The sequence below is a fragment of the Epinephelus fuscoguttatus genome, linkage group LG24 (assembly GCF_011397635.1).
Source record: "Epinephelus fuscoguttatus linkage group LG24, E.fuscoguttatus.final_Chr_v1".
Classification (NCBI taxonomy): domain Eukaryota; kingdom Metazoa; phylum Chordata; class Actinopteri; order Perciformes; family Serranidae; genus Epinephelus; species Epinephelus fuscoguttatus.
The window spans coordinates 1,145,285-1,161,094 of NC_064775.1; the positions used below are offsets into that span (position 1 = coordinate 1,145,285).

Consider the following 15,810-nt stretch of genomic DNA (forward strand, 5'->3'; position numbering starts at 1 on the left):
CGTGGGTTTCCTCCAGGTGCTCTGACATGTTCTCCCTGTGTCAGTGTGGATTTCCTCCAGGTGCTCTGACATGTTCTCCCTGTGTCAGCGTGGGTTTCCTCCAGGTGCTCTGACATGTTCTCCCAGTGTCAGCGTGGGTTTCCTCCAGGTGCTCTGACATGTTCTCCCTGTGTCAGCGTGGGTTTCCTCCAGGTGCTCTGACATGTTCTCCCTGTGTCAGCGTGGGTCTCCTCCAGGTGCTCTGACATGTTCTCCCTGTGTCAGCGTGGGTTTCCTCCAGGTGCTCCGACATGTTCTCCCTGTGTCAGCGTGGGTTTCCTCCAGGTGCTCCAGCTTCCTCCCACAGTCCAAAGACATGCAGGTTAACTGGTGACTCTAAATTGTCCGTAGGTGTGAATGTGAGTGTGAATGGTTGTCTGTCTCTATGTGTCAGCCCTGTGATAGTCTGGTGACCTGTCCAGGGTGAACCCTGCCTCTCGCCCAGGGTCAGCTGGGATAGGCTCCACCCCCTGTGACCCCTAACAGGATACGCAGTTATGGAAAATGAATGAACATTAACACGTGGACTGTCGACCTGTGAAGGCGTTGGACGATAACACATGAGAAGCTACGTGTTTATTTTGTACCGGTGTGTGTTGCTCTTGACCAGCACCACGCTGGTTTCCGAAAGTTCAACCTCACCAGCTGCATTTGAAGGCAGCATTCCACCCTCCTAGTTTGCTGCGTCTCTCCCTACACCCTTCACAGTGCACTACATCCCACCTCGGCGCCCCCGTCGTGCACTCGGGAGGCGGCGTAACTCCTTAAGGACCGGGGTGTTGTCTGAGAATGGCACCAGAGAGACAGAGAGAGAAAGACAGAGAGGTAGAGAGACAGGCAGAGAGAGACAGGTAGAGAGCGTGTGGAAGGTTACAGCTTCAGTAGAAACAGACGGTCACAGTAGGTGGAGTCGCTGCGCCTCTGTCTGTCAGACGGACGGACAGACAGGCGGACAGAGAGACGGACAGCGTCCAGAGTTAGTTTGGAGTAGCAGTTGGAGGTCTGGTCTATTTACAGGAACAAGAAATGCATAATATCCAAACTAACCAGAGCTGCACGCACAGGGAGGGGGGGGCTGGGGCGGGGAGGAGGGGGCAGGCGGCGCTATGCAGGCTCCGCCCCTGCCGCAGCCAGCTGCTATGGTAACGGCAGAGAGGAGAAGGAGGGGGTAAGAGGAGGGGGGGATTGCGGCGGCTCTGGTCCGCTAAAAAGACAAACAAAAAAAACCTGGTGTCACCGCCAAACACGAGTCGTCATGGCAACGCTACACCGGGACACCACCTAACTGTCCGTGGAAAAACACACGCACACACAGGACGTCGTCACTAACACACGCACACGCACACACACGCGCGCTCTCTCACACACAAACATTAATATGACAAACGTTTCTAATTGAGGTGAAAAACAGATTCTAATATTCTTAATTATCATCGTAGTTAATCTTCATCTTCGTCGTCGTCGTAGCAGTGGTGTGTGTGTGTATGGAGTGTGTGTGTGTGTCCTCAGTCTGTTTATACACACTATTTAACAGGATGACACGCAGAGAGAGCTCAGTTCTGATTGGCTGACAGGTCTTTTTCACCTCTTCTCTTCCAGGAGCCTTTTTTTTTTAAACTTTTATTATTTATTTTTTTTATATATTGTCTCTTGTTGCTAGGCAACCGCAGCTTCCTGGAATCCCAGTCTATCTGGTGATGATGATGATGATGATGCGGTCTCCCTCCCGTTGACCCACACAGGGAACAGTTTGTGATGTTGTCAGAGTGCGATTGGTTTTGCTCGGGGGCAGTAAACTGGAGGCCGACCTGACGCCTGCATCTGATTGGACGAGGCGAGGACGGAGGTGTGTTTTGGCTGAATGTTGAAGCACCAGGAAGGAGGGAGGAGACTAACAGTACCTGCTGCTGGGATTAGTTGTGTGTGTGTGTTTTAATACTGCAGGTAATCAGAGCCCGAGGGCGGAGCCTAGAGATGGCAATACGTGTCCCGACATGAGGGTCGGGACCCCGCAGATGGGCCGCCAGACAGATCTGAGGGGGCGGGGCTTTTATTTTGTTTCAAGTCTTTGCTTTATTTTCTAAAACACACGGTAGTTTTAACTCAAACTGTCAATGGTGAGAAAAATGACAGGAAGTAACTGACAATGGCAAAAAAATGAACAGGAAGTGACTGACAATGGCGAGAAATTAACAGGAAGTGACCGACAATGGTGAGAAATTAACAGGAAGTGACCGACAATGGCTAGAAATTAACAGGAAGTGACCGACAATAGCGAGAAATGAACAGGAAGTAACAGACAATGGCAAAAAAATGAACAGGAAGTAACAGACAATGGCGAGAAATTAACAGGAAGTGACAGACAATGGCGAGAAATTAACAGGTGTAGTCGTCCTGGCCAAACAGAAAGTTTCCCTGATGGTGGCACCGCAGGAAACATCAGGGCGTCACCACGGTCAGCAGTTGTTTCAATATTTTTGGGTTGTACTGAACGAGCTTTAGGCACCATCTACAGGCCCCACCTCTCACCAATATACAAAGTTTCCCAACATGCCTTGGGCCCTGATAGCGTGCAGTATGTCATATGTGTACATGTCGTAAACCGGACTCTGCTGTCGGGGTGTTATTGTGTATGTGTCAGTGTGTGTTGAGCACGCTGCGTGGCACCCAGCCCTCAGCGGCCGGCGAGTCGCTGTTGGCTGGCCGGTACACCAAACTCTGACCCTGCTGGTTGGACGCCAAAATCTGAACCTTCTCCCCTCGAAACACAGAGATCTCGTCCTCCCGAACCGCCACGAAGTCCTGCAGCACCAGTACCAGCTCCTGGAGGGGGTCAAAGGTCACAGTTAGCTGTGATCCGAACTTTAAAAAAAAAAGAAGAAAAAAAAAGTACGGGAGCATGACATAAAGACGGGGGATCCGAACCTGGTCGTCCTGCTCGCTCTCAGGATGAGGCTGAGGGGCGTGACCGTTGGGTGTAGGTGGAGCTGACGGTGGTCGCCCTGACGACAAAGGGCGGGTCACGGAGATCCCGCCTTCCTTCCTCTGGTACTCAATGGGAGACTGAAGAGCTGCAGACACAAACAGGATAAGCGGGTTCAACTAAACCAGATCAAGGATTTCTAGGAGGTTCAGGGACAATTCAGCAAGATTCAATGATCCAAGGTGGATTCAGGATGTTTCAAGGGACTCACCTGACAGGAAGTTGTTCTGTGCGTCCAACAGGGTGGCTATCGTCTCCACCCAGGTCAACTTGATGCTGGCGGAGGACGCCTGCAGCGTGAAGCGCTCCGCAGAGCCACGAGACCACAAGACGAATTTACAGGGATCCCCGTCCACGCTGTCCTGCATCGCCAGGTAACTCACCTGATCACACACAAACAGCCACACCATTACTCCCAGTACAAACCGGTCCAAGTCTCGACCAGAGCGGTGTCAAGTGGCCTCACCTTGATGCTATTCTTGAACTGGTACCCCGGGTTGTTGGAACCTTTGCGCAGCAGCTCGCTGAAAATGACGATCTGTTCGAACAGGAAAACTCGGCGCTCTTTACTGCGAGATAAAACTCCTCCGTCCTGCTCCCAAACACAGAAGGTCTCCTGCTGCAGCAACTTCCCCTGAGACGTCAACTTCCCCTGGACAACAGGAAGACAGGTGAGAGTCTGTGTAACTCGTAGAGCTCATCAGGGTTGTAATCTCGGTCCTTTATATGTTCTGAAGTATTTATTTTATGGCTGGTTCCTGTGATGTTGTTAATCATTACTTGTGGGGTTCCTCAGGGTTCTATTGTCGGTCCTTTACATTTTCATTTTGGTCAAAGCTGTATTATTAATTTTTTTGCCACTTGGGGGCAGCAGCATGAGCTGTAAACACAACCTCTGACATATTATCCTCTTATAAAGTAGTTGCCCTTAACACGTTAGAAAACAGCCGCCTACTCATGCATTCAGCAGACTCAGAACATTATCAACCCACTGAGACTATTGATAATTACTCAAGGAGTTCCTCAGGGTTCTATTGTCAGTCCTTTACATTTTAATTTGGTTAAAACTGTGTTAGTTAAATTTTTTTCTAAGCTGTATTAGCTGTATAAACACAACCTCTGACATATTATAAATTAGCATTTAGCTAACGTGTACTGTGTGCCAGACATTTTCTGCAAAGTTCATCTGTCAGGTTCCTGTTGTGTTTTCGAAAGTTACATGTCTGACAATGTGTTTGTTGTTTTGAGTTGTTGTTGTTGTTGACTCAGACTTTAAACTCTGTAGAAAATGGCTGCCATTTTGTTTCCTTCTCGGTTATGATTTTCAACTTTATTTGGGTTTTATTTCCAGCGGGGGCGTACAGACAGACAGAGACAGACAGACAGACAGGTGGACAGACAGGCAGACAGATGGGTGTACCTCGTATCCCTGCAGGCGTCCCAGGTTCATCATATCATTGCAGCGCTTCGGCACCAGCGACATCAGATCCACGGCTTTCTGTACGGACACACGTGGTTGTTAGAGCATCGCTGTGGTGCAGCGGTCAGAACTTGAATATGACGGAAAGACGGAGACTCACCTCGATCTCGTCACAGTCCAGTCCTGCTTTAGACGTGTACTTTAGAAAATCCTGAGAACCAGACGTGAAAACTAGAGTTACCACCTCGCAGGTCTTTGACTCCGCCCACCAAGTGTCTCTGACAGTTTCCACTGATGTTTCACACACACAAGATCTATACAGTCAAGGTGACTTGTGATGATGGTACAGTGAAGCTGACCTTTGACCTTTTGGATATAAAATGTCATCAGTCAATTTTGACATAATTAATGTATGAATTCTTGAGTTTTGGCCAAAACATGTTTGTGTGGTCACACTGACCTTTGACCAACAAATTCTAATTACTTCATTCTTGATTCCAGGTGGACATCTGTGCCAAATTTGCACATAAAAAAATCATTAAGGTAACCTTGAGATATTGCATTCACAAGAATAAGACTGACAAGGTCACAGTGACCTTTAACCACCAAATTCTAATCAGTGAGTCAGTCATCGTTGAGTCCAACGTATGTGCCAAATTTGAGGACATTTCTTCAAGGTGTTCTTGAGATATGGCAATCACGAGAATGTGACGGATCTGGTGAAAGTGACCTTTAACCTCTGACAACATTCTTGAGTCCAGGTGGACATTTGTACCAAATTTGAAAAAAAAAACCCAAAACAACAACTGAGATATTGCATTCATAACAATGAGACTGACAAGGTCACAGTGACCTTTAACCAACAAATTCCAATCACTTCATTCTTGACTCCAGGTGGACGTTTGTGCCAAAATTTGAGGAAACTCTTAAAGCGATTTGGAGATATTGCATTCAGGAGAATGAGACTGACAAGGTCACAGCGACCTTTAACCACCAAATTCTAATCCATTCATTGCTGACTCTAAGGGATTGTTTGTGCCTAATCTGTGGAAACTCACTCAGGGTGTTCTTGAAATATTGTGTTCACAAAAATGTGACGGAGGAGGTCACAGTGACTTTGACCTTTGACCAACAAAATCCGTCCTGCTCATTGTTGAGTCATGGTGTATGCTGGTGCCAAATCTGAGGAAACTCTTAAAGCAATTTGGAGATATCTCATTCAAGAGAATGAGACAGACAAGGTCACAGTGACCTTTAAAATGTGTCGTTAACATCGTTAAAACCGTCAGACAGAAACAGTTAAACTGTGATGTCAGCTGATCGTCACAGACCTTCAGCAGCAGCTGGTATTTGGTGATTCTCTGGATGGGTTTGATCAGATAGTCACTGATCGACATCCTGCAGCTGATCTCGTGCTGGATCTCCTGCAGACAGACAGACAGACAGGTTCAGTGTCTTCTCTTTAGTCGTCTGTTTGTGTTGCAGAACATAAACTAAGATCTCCTTCCTGTTCGTCCAAACCAAACCCCATTCAAAAATCAGCGTGTTCAGTGAAGTCTTGACAACAGTTCAACAAAACAGGAAACAGGAAGTGATGCATTACCTCAAAGAAGGTCTCGTACTCGATGACGATGAACTCTGACCTCGGCTTGTTCTGACAGTAGACCACGTACATGTGGAGGCGGCGCTCCTGCAGAACACACACGCACACGCACACACACACACACACATGCGTTAACAGCTGATTGATTGACGGACTGATCGATAACAGTCATGTGACCCTCCTGCAGGAACAGTGTGACGAACCATCAGCAGCTCCTGGTCCTGATGCAGTTACCATGGTGACAGGAAGTCATCCAGCCAGCAGGTCAGTGGTGTGATGCCTGAGTATGTGTATTATGTGTAGGTTTGCAGTAATGTGTGTGTACATACACAACATCAGAGCTCAGTGTCTTTCAACCTGCAGGTACCCATAGCAGAGTTCGATGACATTTGGACAAACTGTCTCTGTTTATGGTCAAATTTTAGCGCCAGGCTGAAGCACTTGTTTGGACTGGTGGCGCCCGGTATTGAGCAAATTCAAAATAATTGACACACATGTTCTAACACTATTATTTAACATATCCTCTAAGTTCCGTGAAGATTAGACCGACAAGTTATGATTTATAGTCTGATTTCTGTTAAGCCACGCCCCTTTTTTGGCAACTGTTGCACCTCCAAGTAGTCAATTTGAACTAAGTTTTGAGGGTTTGTTTCTGGTACATATGTGGACATTTCCTGCAAGTGTCATGATGTCTGACCCGATGGTTGCAGAGCTATTCTTATGCAGTTCTTTGGTCAGTATTTTTGAAACACGACGAGATGTCAACAAGCTTTTATTAAGTCTTAATGAGCTTTGTCAGATGATGATCCATAGAAAACTTGGTACGAATCAGACCTACGGTTTAGAAGGAGATGGCAAAAATGTTCTAAGTTGTGTAATGCCACACCCATTTTGTTGCAGTTGTGGCGCCTCTTGGTGGTAAATTTGAGCCAAACTCTCAGGTTATGTTTTTGGTAGTTGTATGAACATTTCCTGCAAGTTTTGTAATGACTGGTTCAACAGTTGTGGAGTTAGTTCTATTTATGTGTTAAGCCACGCCACTTTTAAAGTTCAATAGTCAAGGTTTTTGAAACGCAACTAGATATTAAGCAGCTTTTAATAACGTATGATGAGGATGGTCCAGTGATGATCCACACAAAATTTGGTGTGACTCGGACCTACTGTTTAGGAAGAGACATCAAAAATGTGTTTTTCAAAAAATTAAAAATGGCGGAAAATCTACTCAGGCGGACCTCAATGGTTTTAAGGCTTTTCTGTACAGCACATTGAGCTGGACTTGGGTGTTGAAACTCAAGTGACTTTGATGTACAGTTTGAGGGGCGTGGCTTATTTTTTGTCCTTGATTACAGCACCCCCGTCTATCATCCGCACACACCTTCAACCACTGGTGAAAACTGAACTCACGTGTCTGATGAAGAGATCGGCCAGCAGGTCATGATTCTGAACACAGCGGTCCAACTCCACCAGGAAGAAGCTGAGAGCAAACACACACACACACAATGAGTGTGACACAGTGTGTGTGTGTGTGTGTGTGTGTGTGTTAATGTGTGTGACTGTGACGTACTCGCGGTGCCAGTCGTAGATCTGCTGGATGTTTCCGAAAACGATCTTGTCTTTTCCTCTCATGTCCTCTGGGATCCCTCGGACCTCCAGCCTGGACATGAAGCCCTGAGACACCCAGACACACAGACAGACCGCACATTTGGATTTCATTCATAGTTTAAACTCGACATTCAGCTGCTGAAACTCGGCATGTCTCACCTCCACGATCACGCCCAGATCCTTCACGTAGTCCTTCTCTGATTGGATCATCTCGTTGACCACAAACCTGCAGAGACACATGGACGTGAGTTCACGTTCAATGCTCACACAGAGAGACACGTGTCTATGACGGTGTCTGTCTCACATGCGTCCTCTCAGGGCTTTGTTCCTCTGTTCCGTGTCCGACTCGTTAGAGCCCTGATCCGAGTCCAGAGCCTGAAGACAGAAAGGAGAGACAGGTTAAGCAACTAAAAACACCTTGATTCTAATCAGTTAATTTTTGAGTCCAAGTGGACGTTTGTGCTGAATTTGAACAAATTCCCTCAAATTGTTCTTGAGATATTGCGCTTAGATAACATTAAGTTGACTTGACTTGATAGTAATGCGACGGACGAAGTCACAGTGACCTTGACCTTTGACTTTCAACCTTCTATGTTCAAAATTGAATCAGTTCATCGCTGACTCAAAGTGGCGTTTGTGCCAAATTTAAAGACATTCTGTTGAGCTGTTCTTGCGATACAGATTTCATGAAAATGCAATAAACGAGGTCACTGTGATCTTGACCTTTGACATTCCACCCTGTAATTCAAACAGTTCATTTCTGAGTCATAGTGGACGTTTGTGCCAAATTTGAGAAGTTCTCTCAAACTGTTGTTGAGATATCACTTTCACAAGAATGGAACGGACGAAAAACCCAAAATCATAAATCCGGTGACATAACAGTTGACGGTCATCGATATAACTTCTAATATATTACTTGATTATTGATTCGTTGATTCACAGACGTTTTATTTTGATAAAAGATGTTAATACTCATTTTATTTTCAGTGAAACTCGCCCGGCTTTACACTTTGATCAGTTTTATATATTTTTGTAAATGGATTATTTTTCAACTGTTGTCAAGACAATTTAAGACGTCATGTTGAATTCTGGGAAATTTAAACAGTCACTTTTCACTACTAACATTTAACAAAAAAAAAACCAACTAACCAGTAATGAAACTGAAACGTCCTGTTTCCAGAAACCAGCAATCACATTTATAAAGAAGTAAAATAAACACAGAGCCAGACAAAAGAATGAGTCATATAAATACAAAAAATATGGAACAACGTCTGCGGAAACAAATTTACTGACAAAACTCGACGAAAAACTTATTGAAGACAAAATACTGAAAAAAATATTACAAACAAACAAACAGCATGAACCACATTTGTTCACAGAATACACAAACAGTATGTTGTTTACCTCGGGGTTGTTTGGGTCTTTGATGATCTGCATGGGAGGTGGTAGCGGGGTGCTGCTCTCCTCCTCTGGCTCCTCCTCCCCTCCACTCTGCCCTGCCTCCTCCTTCCTCGCCTTCTGCACAAACAAACACAAACGTTACCTTTTCTTTCTTTTTTCTCTCATCCTGTGTGTGTGTGTGTGTGTGTGTGTGTATACCGTCTGTGCGTTGCCAGTGAGGGGCGTGGCCAGCTCCGTCCTGTTGTCCCGCCTCCTGGTTCTGATTGGAGGTTTCTTCTGTCCGTCAGCTTTTCCCTGACTCAGCCTGCGGACCGGACTGGTCAACCAGCGCTGCAACAAACAAACAAACAAACAACACAATGTCAAAGAGACTCACTTCAGAAAGTAATACATAAAAATAAACTACATAAATAAATATGAATAAATAAATCTCTATAAAAAATAAACTAAATAACATAAATTAAATGAAAAACAGAAACTATCTAAATAAATCGAGAAAAATATATCTATATATATTTATATATATTAAAAAAAACTATGAAAAAATATCAGTGAAATACTCAATTGAACAAAATGAATAATAAAATAAGTATATATATATAAAGAAAGTAAATGATGAAATAAAAACAAAAATAAATAAAATAAAAAAGGAACCAATTAAATTAATGAAATAAATGAGAACCAAAAATATAAACTATACCAAATAAATGAAAAAAGTAATTAATCAAAATAAATCAATATAAATAAAACAAAATAAGTAAATAAAAATAGAAAAAGTAAATAATCAAATCAATAAAAGTTTAATAAACTTAATAATCTTGATAAGTAAATTAAAAGTAAATCAAATGAAAAATCTAATGAATAAAAAAAAATAAGAATGAATAAATATATTTTAAAAATGTATTAAATAAATAAAAAAGAATATAAGCTAAATATATATATTTATATAACAATAAATGGAACTAAAAACAAATAAATAAATACATACAAATAAACTTGATAATCTTAATGAAGAAATGTAAATATAAATAAAATAAATGAAAATGAAAAACAAATAAAAAATGGGGAAATATAAAATAAACACATAAATAAAAAATAATAAACTAAAAACAGTGTGTAAATAAATAAATAAATAAATGAGAGTACAATTAACATTAAAAAAGAAAACACTAAAATAAAGTAAAATAAAAATTAAATTAATTACTAAAAAATAATGAAGTATATTCGAAACATAAAATAAATGAATAAATATGAGAAAAGATTTGTCATCATAATTCATTAATTATAGGAATTCAAAACAACAACAACAACAACAACAATAATAATAGTGAGCCTGACTTTACCTTCAGTGTGTTTCCGGTTCCAGATCCGCTGCGTTTGGGCCCCGGAGAGCCAGCGGCGCCCCCCGGAGCCCCACCCACTCCATACACCGTGGGGGAGGTGGCACCTGAGGGAGACAAACAACAAGACGATGATGATGATGATGATGATGATGAAGAAGATGAGTTCACTGTCCGTCAGCAGGGTGAGTAAATACTGGACTGTCGACTCACTTTGGGCGGTGATCTGGAGCCCCGAACCTTCGGAGCCGTACAGGGCGGAGTCTGCAGACACAAACAAACAAACAAACAAACAGATAGACAAATGGGTTTGATCCCAAACAGGCCAAATCCATAAACAATAATAAGTAACATTATTTTGTAAGAGTTGTGGCCAAAGACATGTTTTATGAGGTCACAGTGAAAAATCAGATCAGATCATCCTTGACTGGACATTTGTGCCAAATTTGAAAAATAAATAAATAAATAAATAAAAAAAAGATTCCCTCAAGGATTTGTTGACATAAAGCATTCAGGAGAATGGGTGATGTCACAGTGACCTTTGACTTTCAAAACACCAGTGACTTACAGGAGATGTTTGTGTCAAATTTTAAAAAATTCCCTCAACCTGTTCTCAAGATATTTCCTTTGTGAGAATGGGACAGAGGGACAGAGAGACAAAGAGACAGGTCAAGTTTAACCTTTTGAAAAAAATCTCTATAAAATAAACTAAATAAAAACAGATATATGAACAAATATAAAGAGTAAGTAAGTAAATATTAATAAAACTATATACACTAAATAAAAACTAATAAAAAGTAAATAAAATAAATAAGGAAAAACAATAAATGTAAATAAAAATAAATAAATAAAATTAACTAACTAAATAAAAACAGGATAAATAAATGAAAAAAAAATCAATCAAAATTAATAAAAATAGAAAAATCAGTTTACTAATTAGATATAAATAAAAGATAAATAAATTAACTTGATAAATAAAATTTAAAAAATAAATCAGTACAGTAAATAAATAAATACGGTAAATAATTATAAATACATAAATAAATAGAAAATAAAATAATATTTATAAGAAACAATTAACTTTCTAAATAATAAATTAATACAAAAATAAAAATACAAAAATACACTTAAATACTTAAATAAGAGTAAATAAAGTGATATTTTTGAAAATATTCAACTGACTAAATAATAAATAAATAATACAAATTAATGTATAGAAATAGAAAAATACAATAAATTAATTCATTAAAATAAAAAGTAGATAATTAAGAGTAAATAAAATAATATTTATAAAAAATAATGAACTTACCAAATAATAAATAAGTAAATAAAAACAAATTAATACATAAATACAAACAGAAAAATAAAAATTAAATGAATAAATAAATAAATCAATAAAAATAATAATTTAAAAGAAATTTGGCTAAAAATATTTTTAGAATAATAAATACTAAATTGTTGTTGTCAGACGGGGCATCAGAAATAAATCGAATCCAACATTCAGAGCCTCACACCGGCGTCACCTTGCCGCCTCCGCGATTCGTGTGTGTGTGTGTGTGTGTGTGTGTGTGTGTGTGTGTGTGTGTGTGTGTGTGTGTGTGTGTGTGTGTGTATGTGTGTGTGTGTGCACATTTACGGTCGCCTTAAACAGCAGTCACGTGATGAGCGTACACAAAGGCGCCGTACGATGAGAGAAATAAGTCACGCCGTCTCCTATGACGTCGAAGAAAAGAAAGACACTCTGAAATCACCAAATTATTTTCTTTTACCAAACGTGTGTGTGTGTGTGTGTGCGTGTGTGTGTGTGTGTGTGAGAATTTGTCTTTTTCACAGATCTGTTTTTTATTCACAGAAAAGTTGAGGTGAAACATTAACAGAGAGTGAGACAGTTTTACTTCCTGTCGTCCTCTGACAGGTCACTGAGGACCGACCTCCTGCACACACACACACACACACACGCACACACACACACACACACACACACACACACACACACACACACATACTGTGTTGGGTGTGGTAGTTAATGGTAGACTAAAGCTCCTACAGATAAACTTGTATGTCCTGTTTGACACACACATACATACATGAACACACACACACACACACACACACACACACAGGTTACATTCCTACATGTCAGCGTAGCCGTGACGACAGGTCGCCACACGGTCACCTTGTTCTGTCACACGTTAACACACACACACATACACACATATACACACTCGTCTCTCTGTCACATTAAAACCCACCTCGCTCGTCCTCTCCCTCTCTCACAATCCATCCCCAAACTGCAGAACAATCCCAGCATGCACCTCTGCTGCTCCGCATGCTTCAGCGTCCGTCCATCAACACACACGCACACACACACACATACACACACACGGGTTCAAATAAAGACACGGACGGAGACGCAGCCGTCTGTTTGTGACTCTGCTGAATGAGCTACAGTCACAGCTCTGGGGGCGGGGCACAACAACATGGGGCGGGGCCAGAGAGTATGTGGGCGTGGCTAACAGGAGGAGGATCAGTTCCTGTCACTGCTGAATAAATGTAACGAAATAAAATCTGTTCAAATGTCGTTAAAACAAAGGAAGAAAAACATCTGATAGAATAAATTAATAATAACAAAAATAATAAAAATTTTAATAAACTGTGGAAAACAGTTATAAATAAAATAAAAATTATAATAAACATGGAAAAATAGACGGGAAAAATGTTTTGTCAAAAATCAAAATAAATTACATACATAAAAACATAAACATAATAATTGTATAATATATATTTATATTATAATTAAACAACAACAAATAAACAAACATTAAGACACATCTATAAAATAAGTCAAATAGTTTATTTGACTTATTTTATAGATGTGTCTTAATGTTTGTGTTTATGATGAATGAAAATGAAATAAATATAGAAAATCAATGGGAAAAATCAACTGCACACAAACGTGAAGAAAAAGGATTCAAACTTAATAATATGATTAAAAATAAATATGTACATAAGAATATATTTATAATAAACAGAATAAAACATTACAAAAAATAAAAATTATGAAGCGACAGATGCAGTGATTACAATTTATAAAGTATAAATAAAGATAAAAACACAATGAAAACAAATCTAAATGCATTAAAATAAAAAAATGGATAAAATAAGTGTTAAAAAAAAAACAATGTATGATATTAACAATAAAAGAAACATGCCAATACACACTAAGAGCAGGACGTCCCCTCAGACACTCTCACTGTTTCCTGCGGTCCAATCTGAACTCTGTGGAGATGTTTTCTGTCAACACTCAACAACAATACACAACTTCAATCTGTCTTTTGATGCTGGTGCTTTTTGTCTTCACTTGTGGGGACATTTAGTTTGTTGAGACATTTAGTTTGATGTGACTTGTGGGGACATTAAGTTTGTTTTTTTGTGTCTTGTGGAGACATTTAGTTTTTTTTACATTGCCACTTGTGGGGACATTTAGTTTGTTTTCTTTGTCACTTGTGAGGACATTTAGTTTATCGTTGTCACTTGTGGGGACATTTAGTTTTTTAAAAATTGTGACTTGTGGGGACATTTAGTTTATCGTTGTCACTTGTGGGGACATTTAGTTCATTTTTTGTGTCTTGTGGGGACATTTAGTTTTTTACATTGTGACTTGTGGGGACATTTAGTTTTTCTTACATTGTGACTTGTGGGGACATTTAGTTTATCGTTGTCACTTGTGGGGACATTTAGTTTTTAAAAATTGTCACTTGTGGGGACATTTAGTTTATCGTTGTCACTTGTGGGGACATTGAGTTCTTTTTTTGTGTCTTGTGGAAACATTTACTTTTTTTACATTGTGACTTGTGGGGACATTTAGTTTTTTTAAAATTGTGACTTGCGGGGACATTAAGATTAGTTTGTGACTAGTGGGGACATTTTCTTTGTTGTAGCTGTTACTTGTGAGGACATTTAGTTTGTTTTATTTGTGAGTTGGGGGGGGGGGGGGGCATTTGTATTGTTACGTTACTTGTGGAGACAGGAACTAATGGACTGACATCATAAAGACTCGTGTCCACCTGTGGCTGTCTCAGTACCTAAACTATCGAAATGTCTTTAGCACGTAAAGTCCGTCCCAGGACTGCAGACTTGGACAGAAGCTCAAAAGAGACTTAAGACACAGTTCCAAATGTGTCCTCAAAAGTATGGAAAGTCCTGGTTGATTATGAGCTGCAGAAGACACACAATCACACACACACACACACACACACACACACACACACACACACACAAAGACCCGTGCGTGTGTGTGAACTTTACAAACTGGGATTTAAATATTTAGTGGACACGGAGACAGAGATGGACAGGATGTGGGACATCACAGCAACACTGTGGGGTCGCCTGAGGATGTTTAAAGTTCCCTCTGTGTAAACAGGAAGTGACATAGAGCAAACACAGGAAGTGCTGGTGCAGGAATATGAGGTCATGTGAGGGCGGAGACATGTTGGTCAGATACTCACCCCTCCCGGCGCTGACGTTAGAGGACGAGTTGGACGCGTTGGAGGACGAGGTGGTGGTGGTGGAGGACGAGTTGAAGGAGGAGGAGGTGGTGGTGCACGTAGAGGAGGTGCTGGAGGAGGTGGTGGAGGCCGGGATGAGCCCCTCCATGTCGGCTGCACTGTGGGAGTGTGACAGACAGAGGGCGCTCATCGGCAGTAAACCCTCCTGCAGGGACACAGTGTAAGAGACAAGTTACTGACGTGGGGACAGTTGCTTCGTGGACGACTAGTGGGGACCTAAGTTTATTGTTGTGGTACATGAGGACCAGTCATTGGTTACCTGCTGAGGGGACGTTTGACTGGTTACCTGCTGAGGGGACGTTTGACTGGTTACCTGCTGAGGGGACGTTTGACTGGTTACCTGCTGAGGGAACGTTTGATTGGTTACCTGCTGAGGGAACGTTTGACTGGTTACCTGCTGAGGGGACGTTTGATTGGTTACCTGCTGAGGGGACGTTTGACTGGTTACCTGCTGAGGGAACGTTTGACTGGTTACCTGCTGAGGGGACGTTTGATTGGTTACCTGCTGAGGGGACGTTTGACTGGTTACCTGCTGAGGGGACGTTTGACTGGTTACCTGCTGAGGGGACGTTTGATTGGTTACCTGCTGAGGGAACGTTTGATTAGTTACCTGCTGAGGGGACATTTGATTGGTTACCTGCTGAGGGGACGTTTGATTGGTTACCTGCTGAGGGGATGTTTGATTGGTTACCTGCTGAGGGAACGTTTAATTGGTTACCTGCTGAGGGGACGTTTAATTGGTTACCTGCTGAGGGGACGTTTGACTGGTTACCTGCTGAGGGAACGTTTGACTGGTTACCTGCTGAGGGAACGTTTGACTGGTTACCTGCTGAGGGAACGTTTGATTGGTTACC

At 41.4% G+C, this 15,810-nt stretch overlaps 2 protein-coding genes across 3 annotated transcripts in view; one reads left to right on the forward strand and one right to left on the reverse strand.

The window, feature by feature from the left end:
- Positions 1-1,367: 1,367 nt before the first annotated feature.
- The window catches only part of LOC125884799 (kalirin-like), a 43,198-nt gene continuing 28,755 nt past the window's right edge, over positions 1,368-15,810 (reverse strand). The window contains exons 41-57 of one of the 2 annotated variants that reach the window (XM_049570000.1): positions 14,897-15,101; positions 10,602-10,652; positions 10,392-10,495; positions 9,247-9,378; positions 9,052-9,162; positions 7,952-8,022; positions 7,807-7,873; positions 7,610-7,713; positions 7,450-7,519; positions 6,046-6,132; positions 5,774-5,866; positions 4,603-4,653; positions 4,443-4,520; positions 3,489-3,674; positions 3,234-3,405; positions 2,965-3,110; positions 1,368-2,862 (exon numbers count right to left, since the gene is read on the reverse strand). In XM_049570000.1, the coding sequence (XP_049425957.1) occupies positions 2,677-2,862; positions 2,965-3,110; positions 3,234-3,405; positions 3,489-3,674; positions 4,443-4,520; positions 4,603-4,653; positions 5,774-5,866; positions 6,046-6,132; positions 7,450-7,519; positions 7,610-7,713; positions 7,807-7,873; positions 7,952-8,022; positions 9,052-9,162; positions 9,247-9,378; positions 10,392-10,495; positions 10,602-10,652; positions 14,897-15,101 (1,914 nt within the window). In that variant the 3' untranslated portion in view covers positions 1,368-2,676. Of the gene's footprint in view, positions 2,863-2,964; positions 3,111-3,233; positions 3,406-3,488; positions 3,675-4,442; positions 4,521-4,602; positions 4,654-5,773; positions 5,867-6,045; positions 6,133-7,449; positions 7,520-7,609; positions 7,714-7,806; positions 7,874-7,951; positions 8,023-9,051; positions 9,166-9,246; positions 9,379-10,391; positions 10,496-10,601; positions 10,653-14,896; positions 15,102-15,810 lie in introns of both variants that reach the window. The other variant, XM_049569999.1, reaches the window with a different exon arrangement.
- LOC125884822 (IQ calmodulin-binding motif-containing protein 1-like) overlaps positions 10,446-15,810 on the forward strand; it is a 47,920-nt gene continuing 42,555 nt past the window's right edge. Inside the window, exon 1 of the mRNA XM_049570064.1 lies at positions 10,446-10,573. The gene's annotated coding sequence lies outside the window, so the exon portion shown is untranslated. The remainder of the gene's footprint in view (positions 10,574-15,810) is intronic.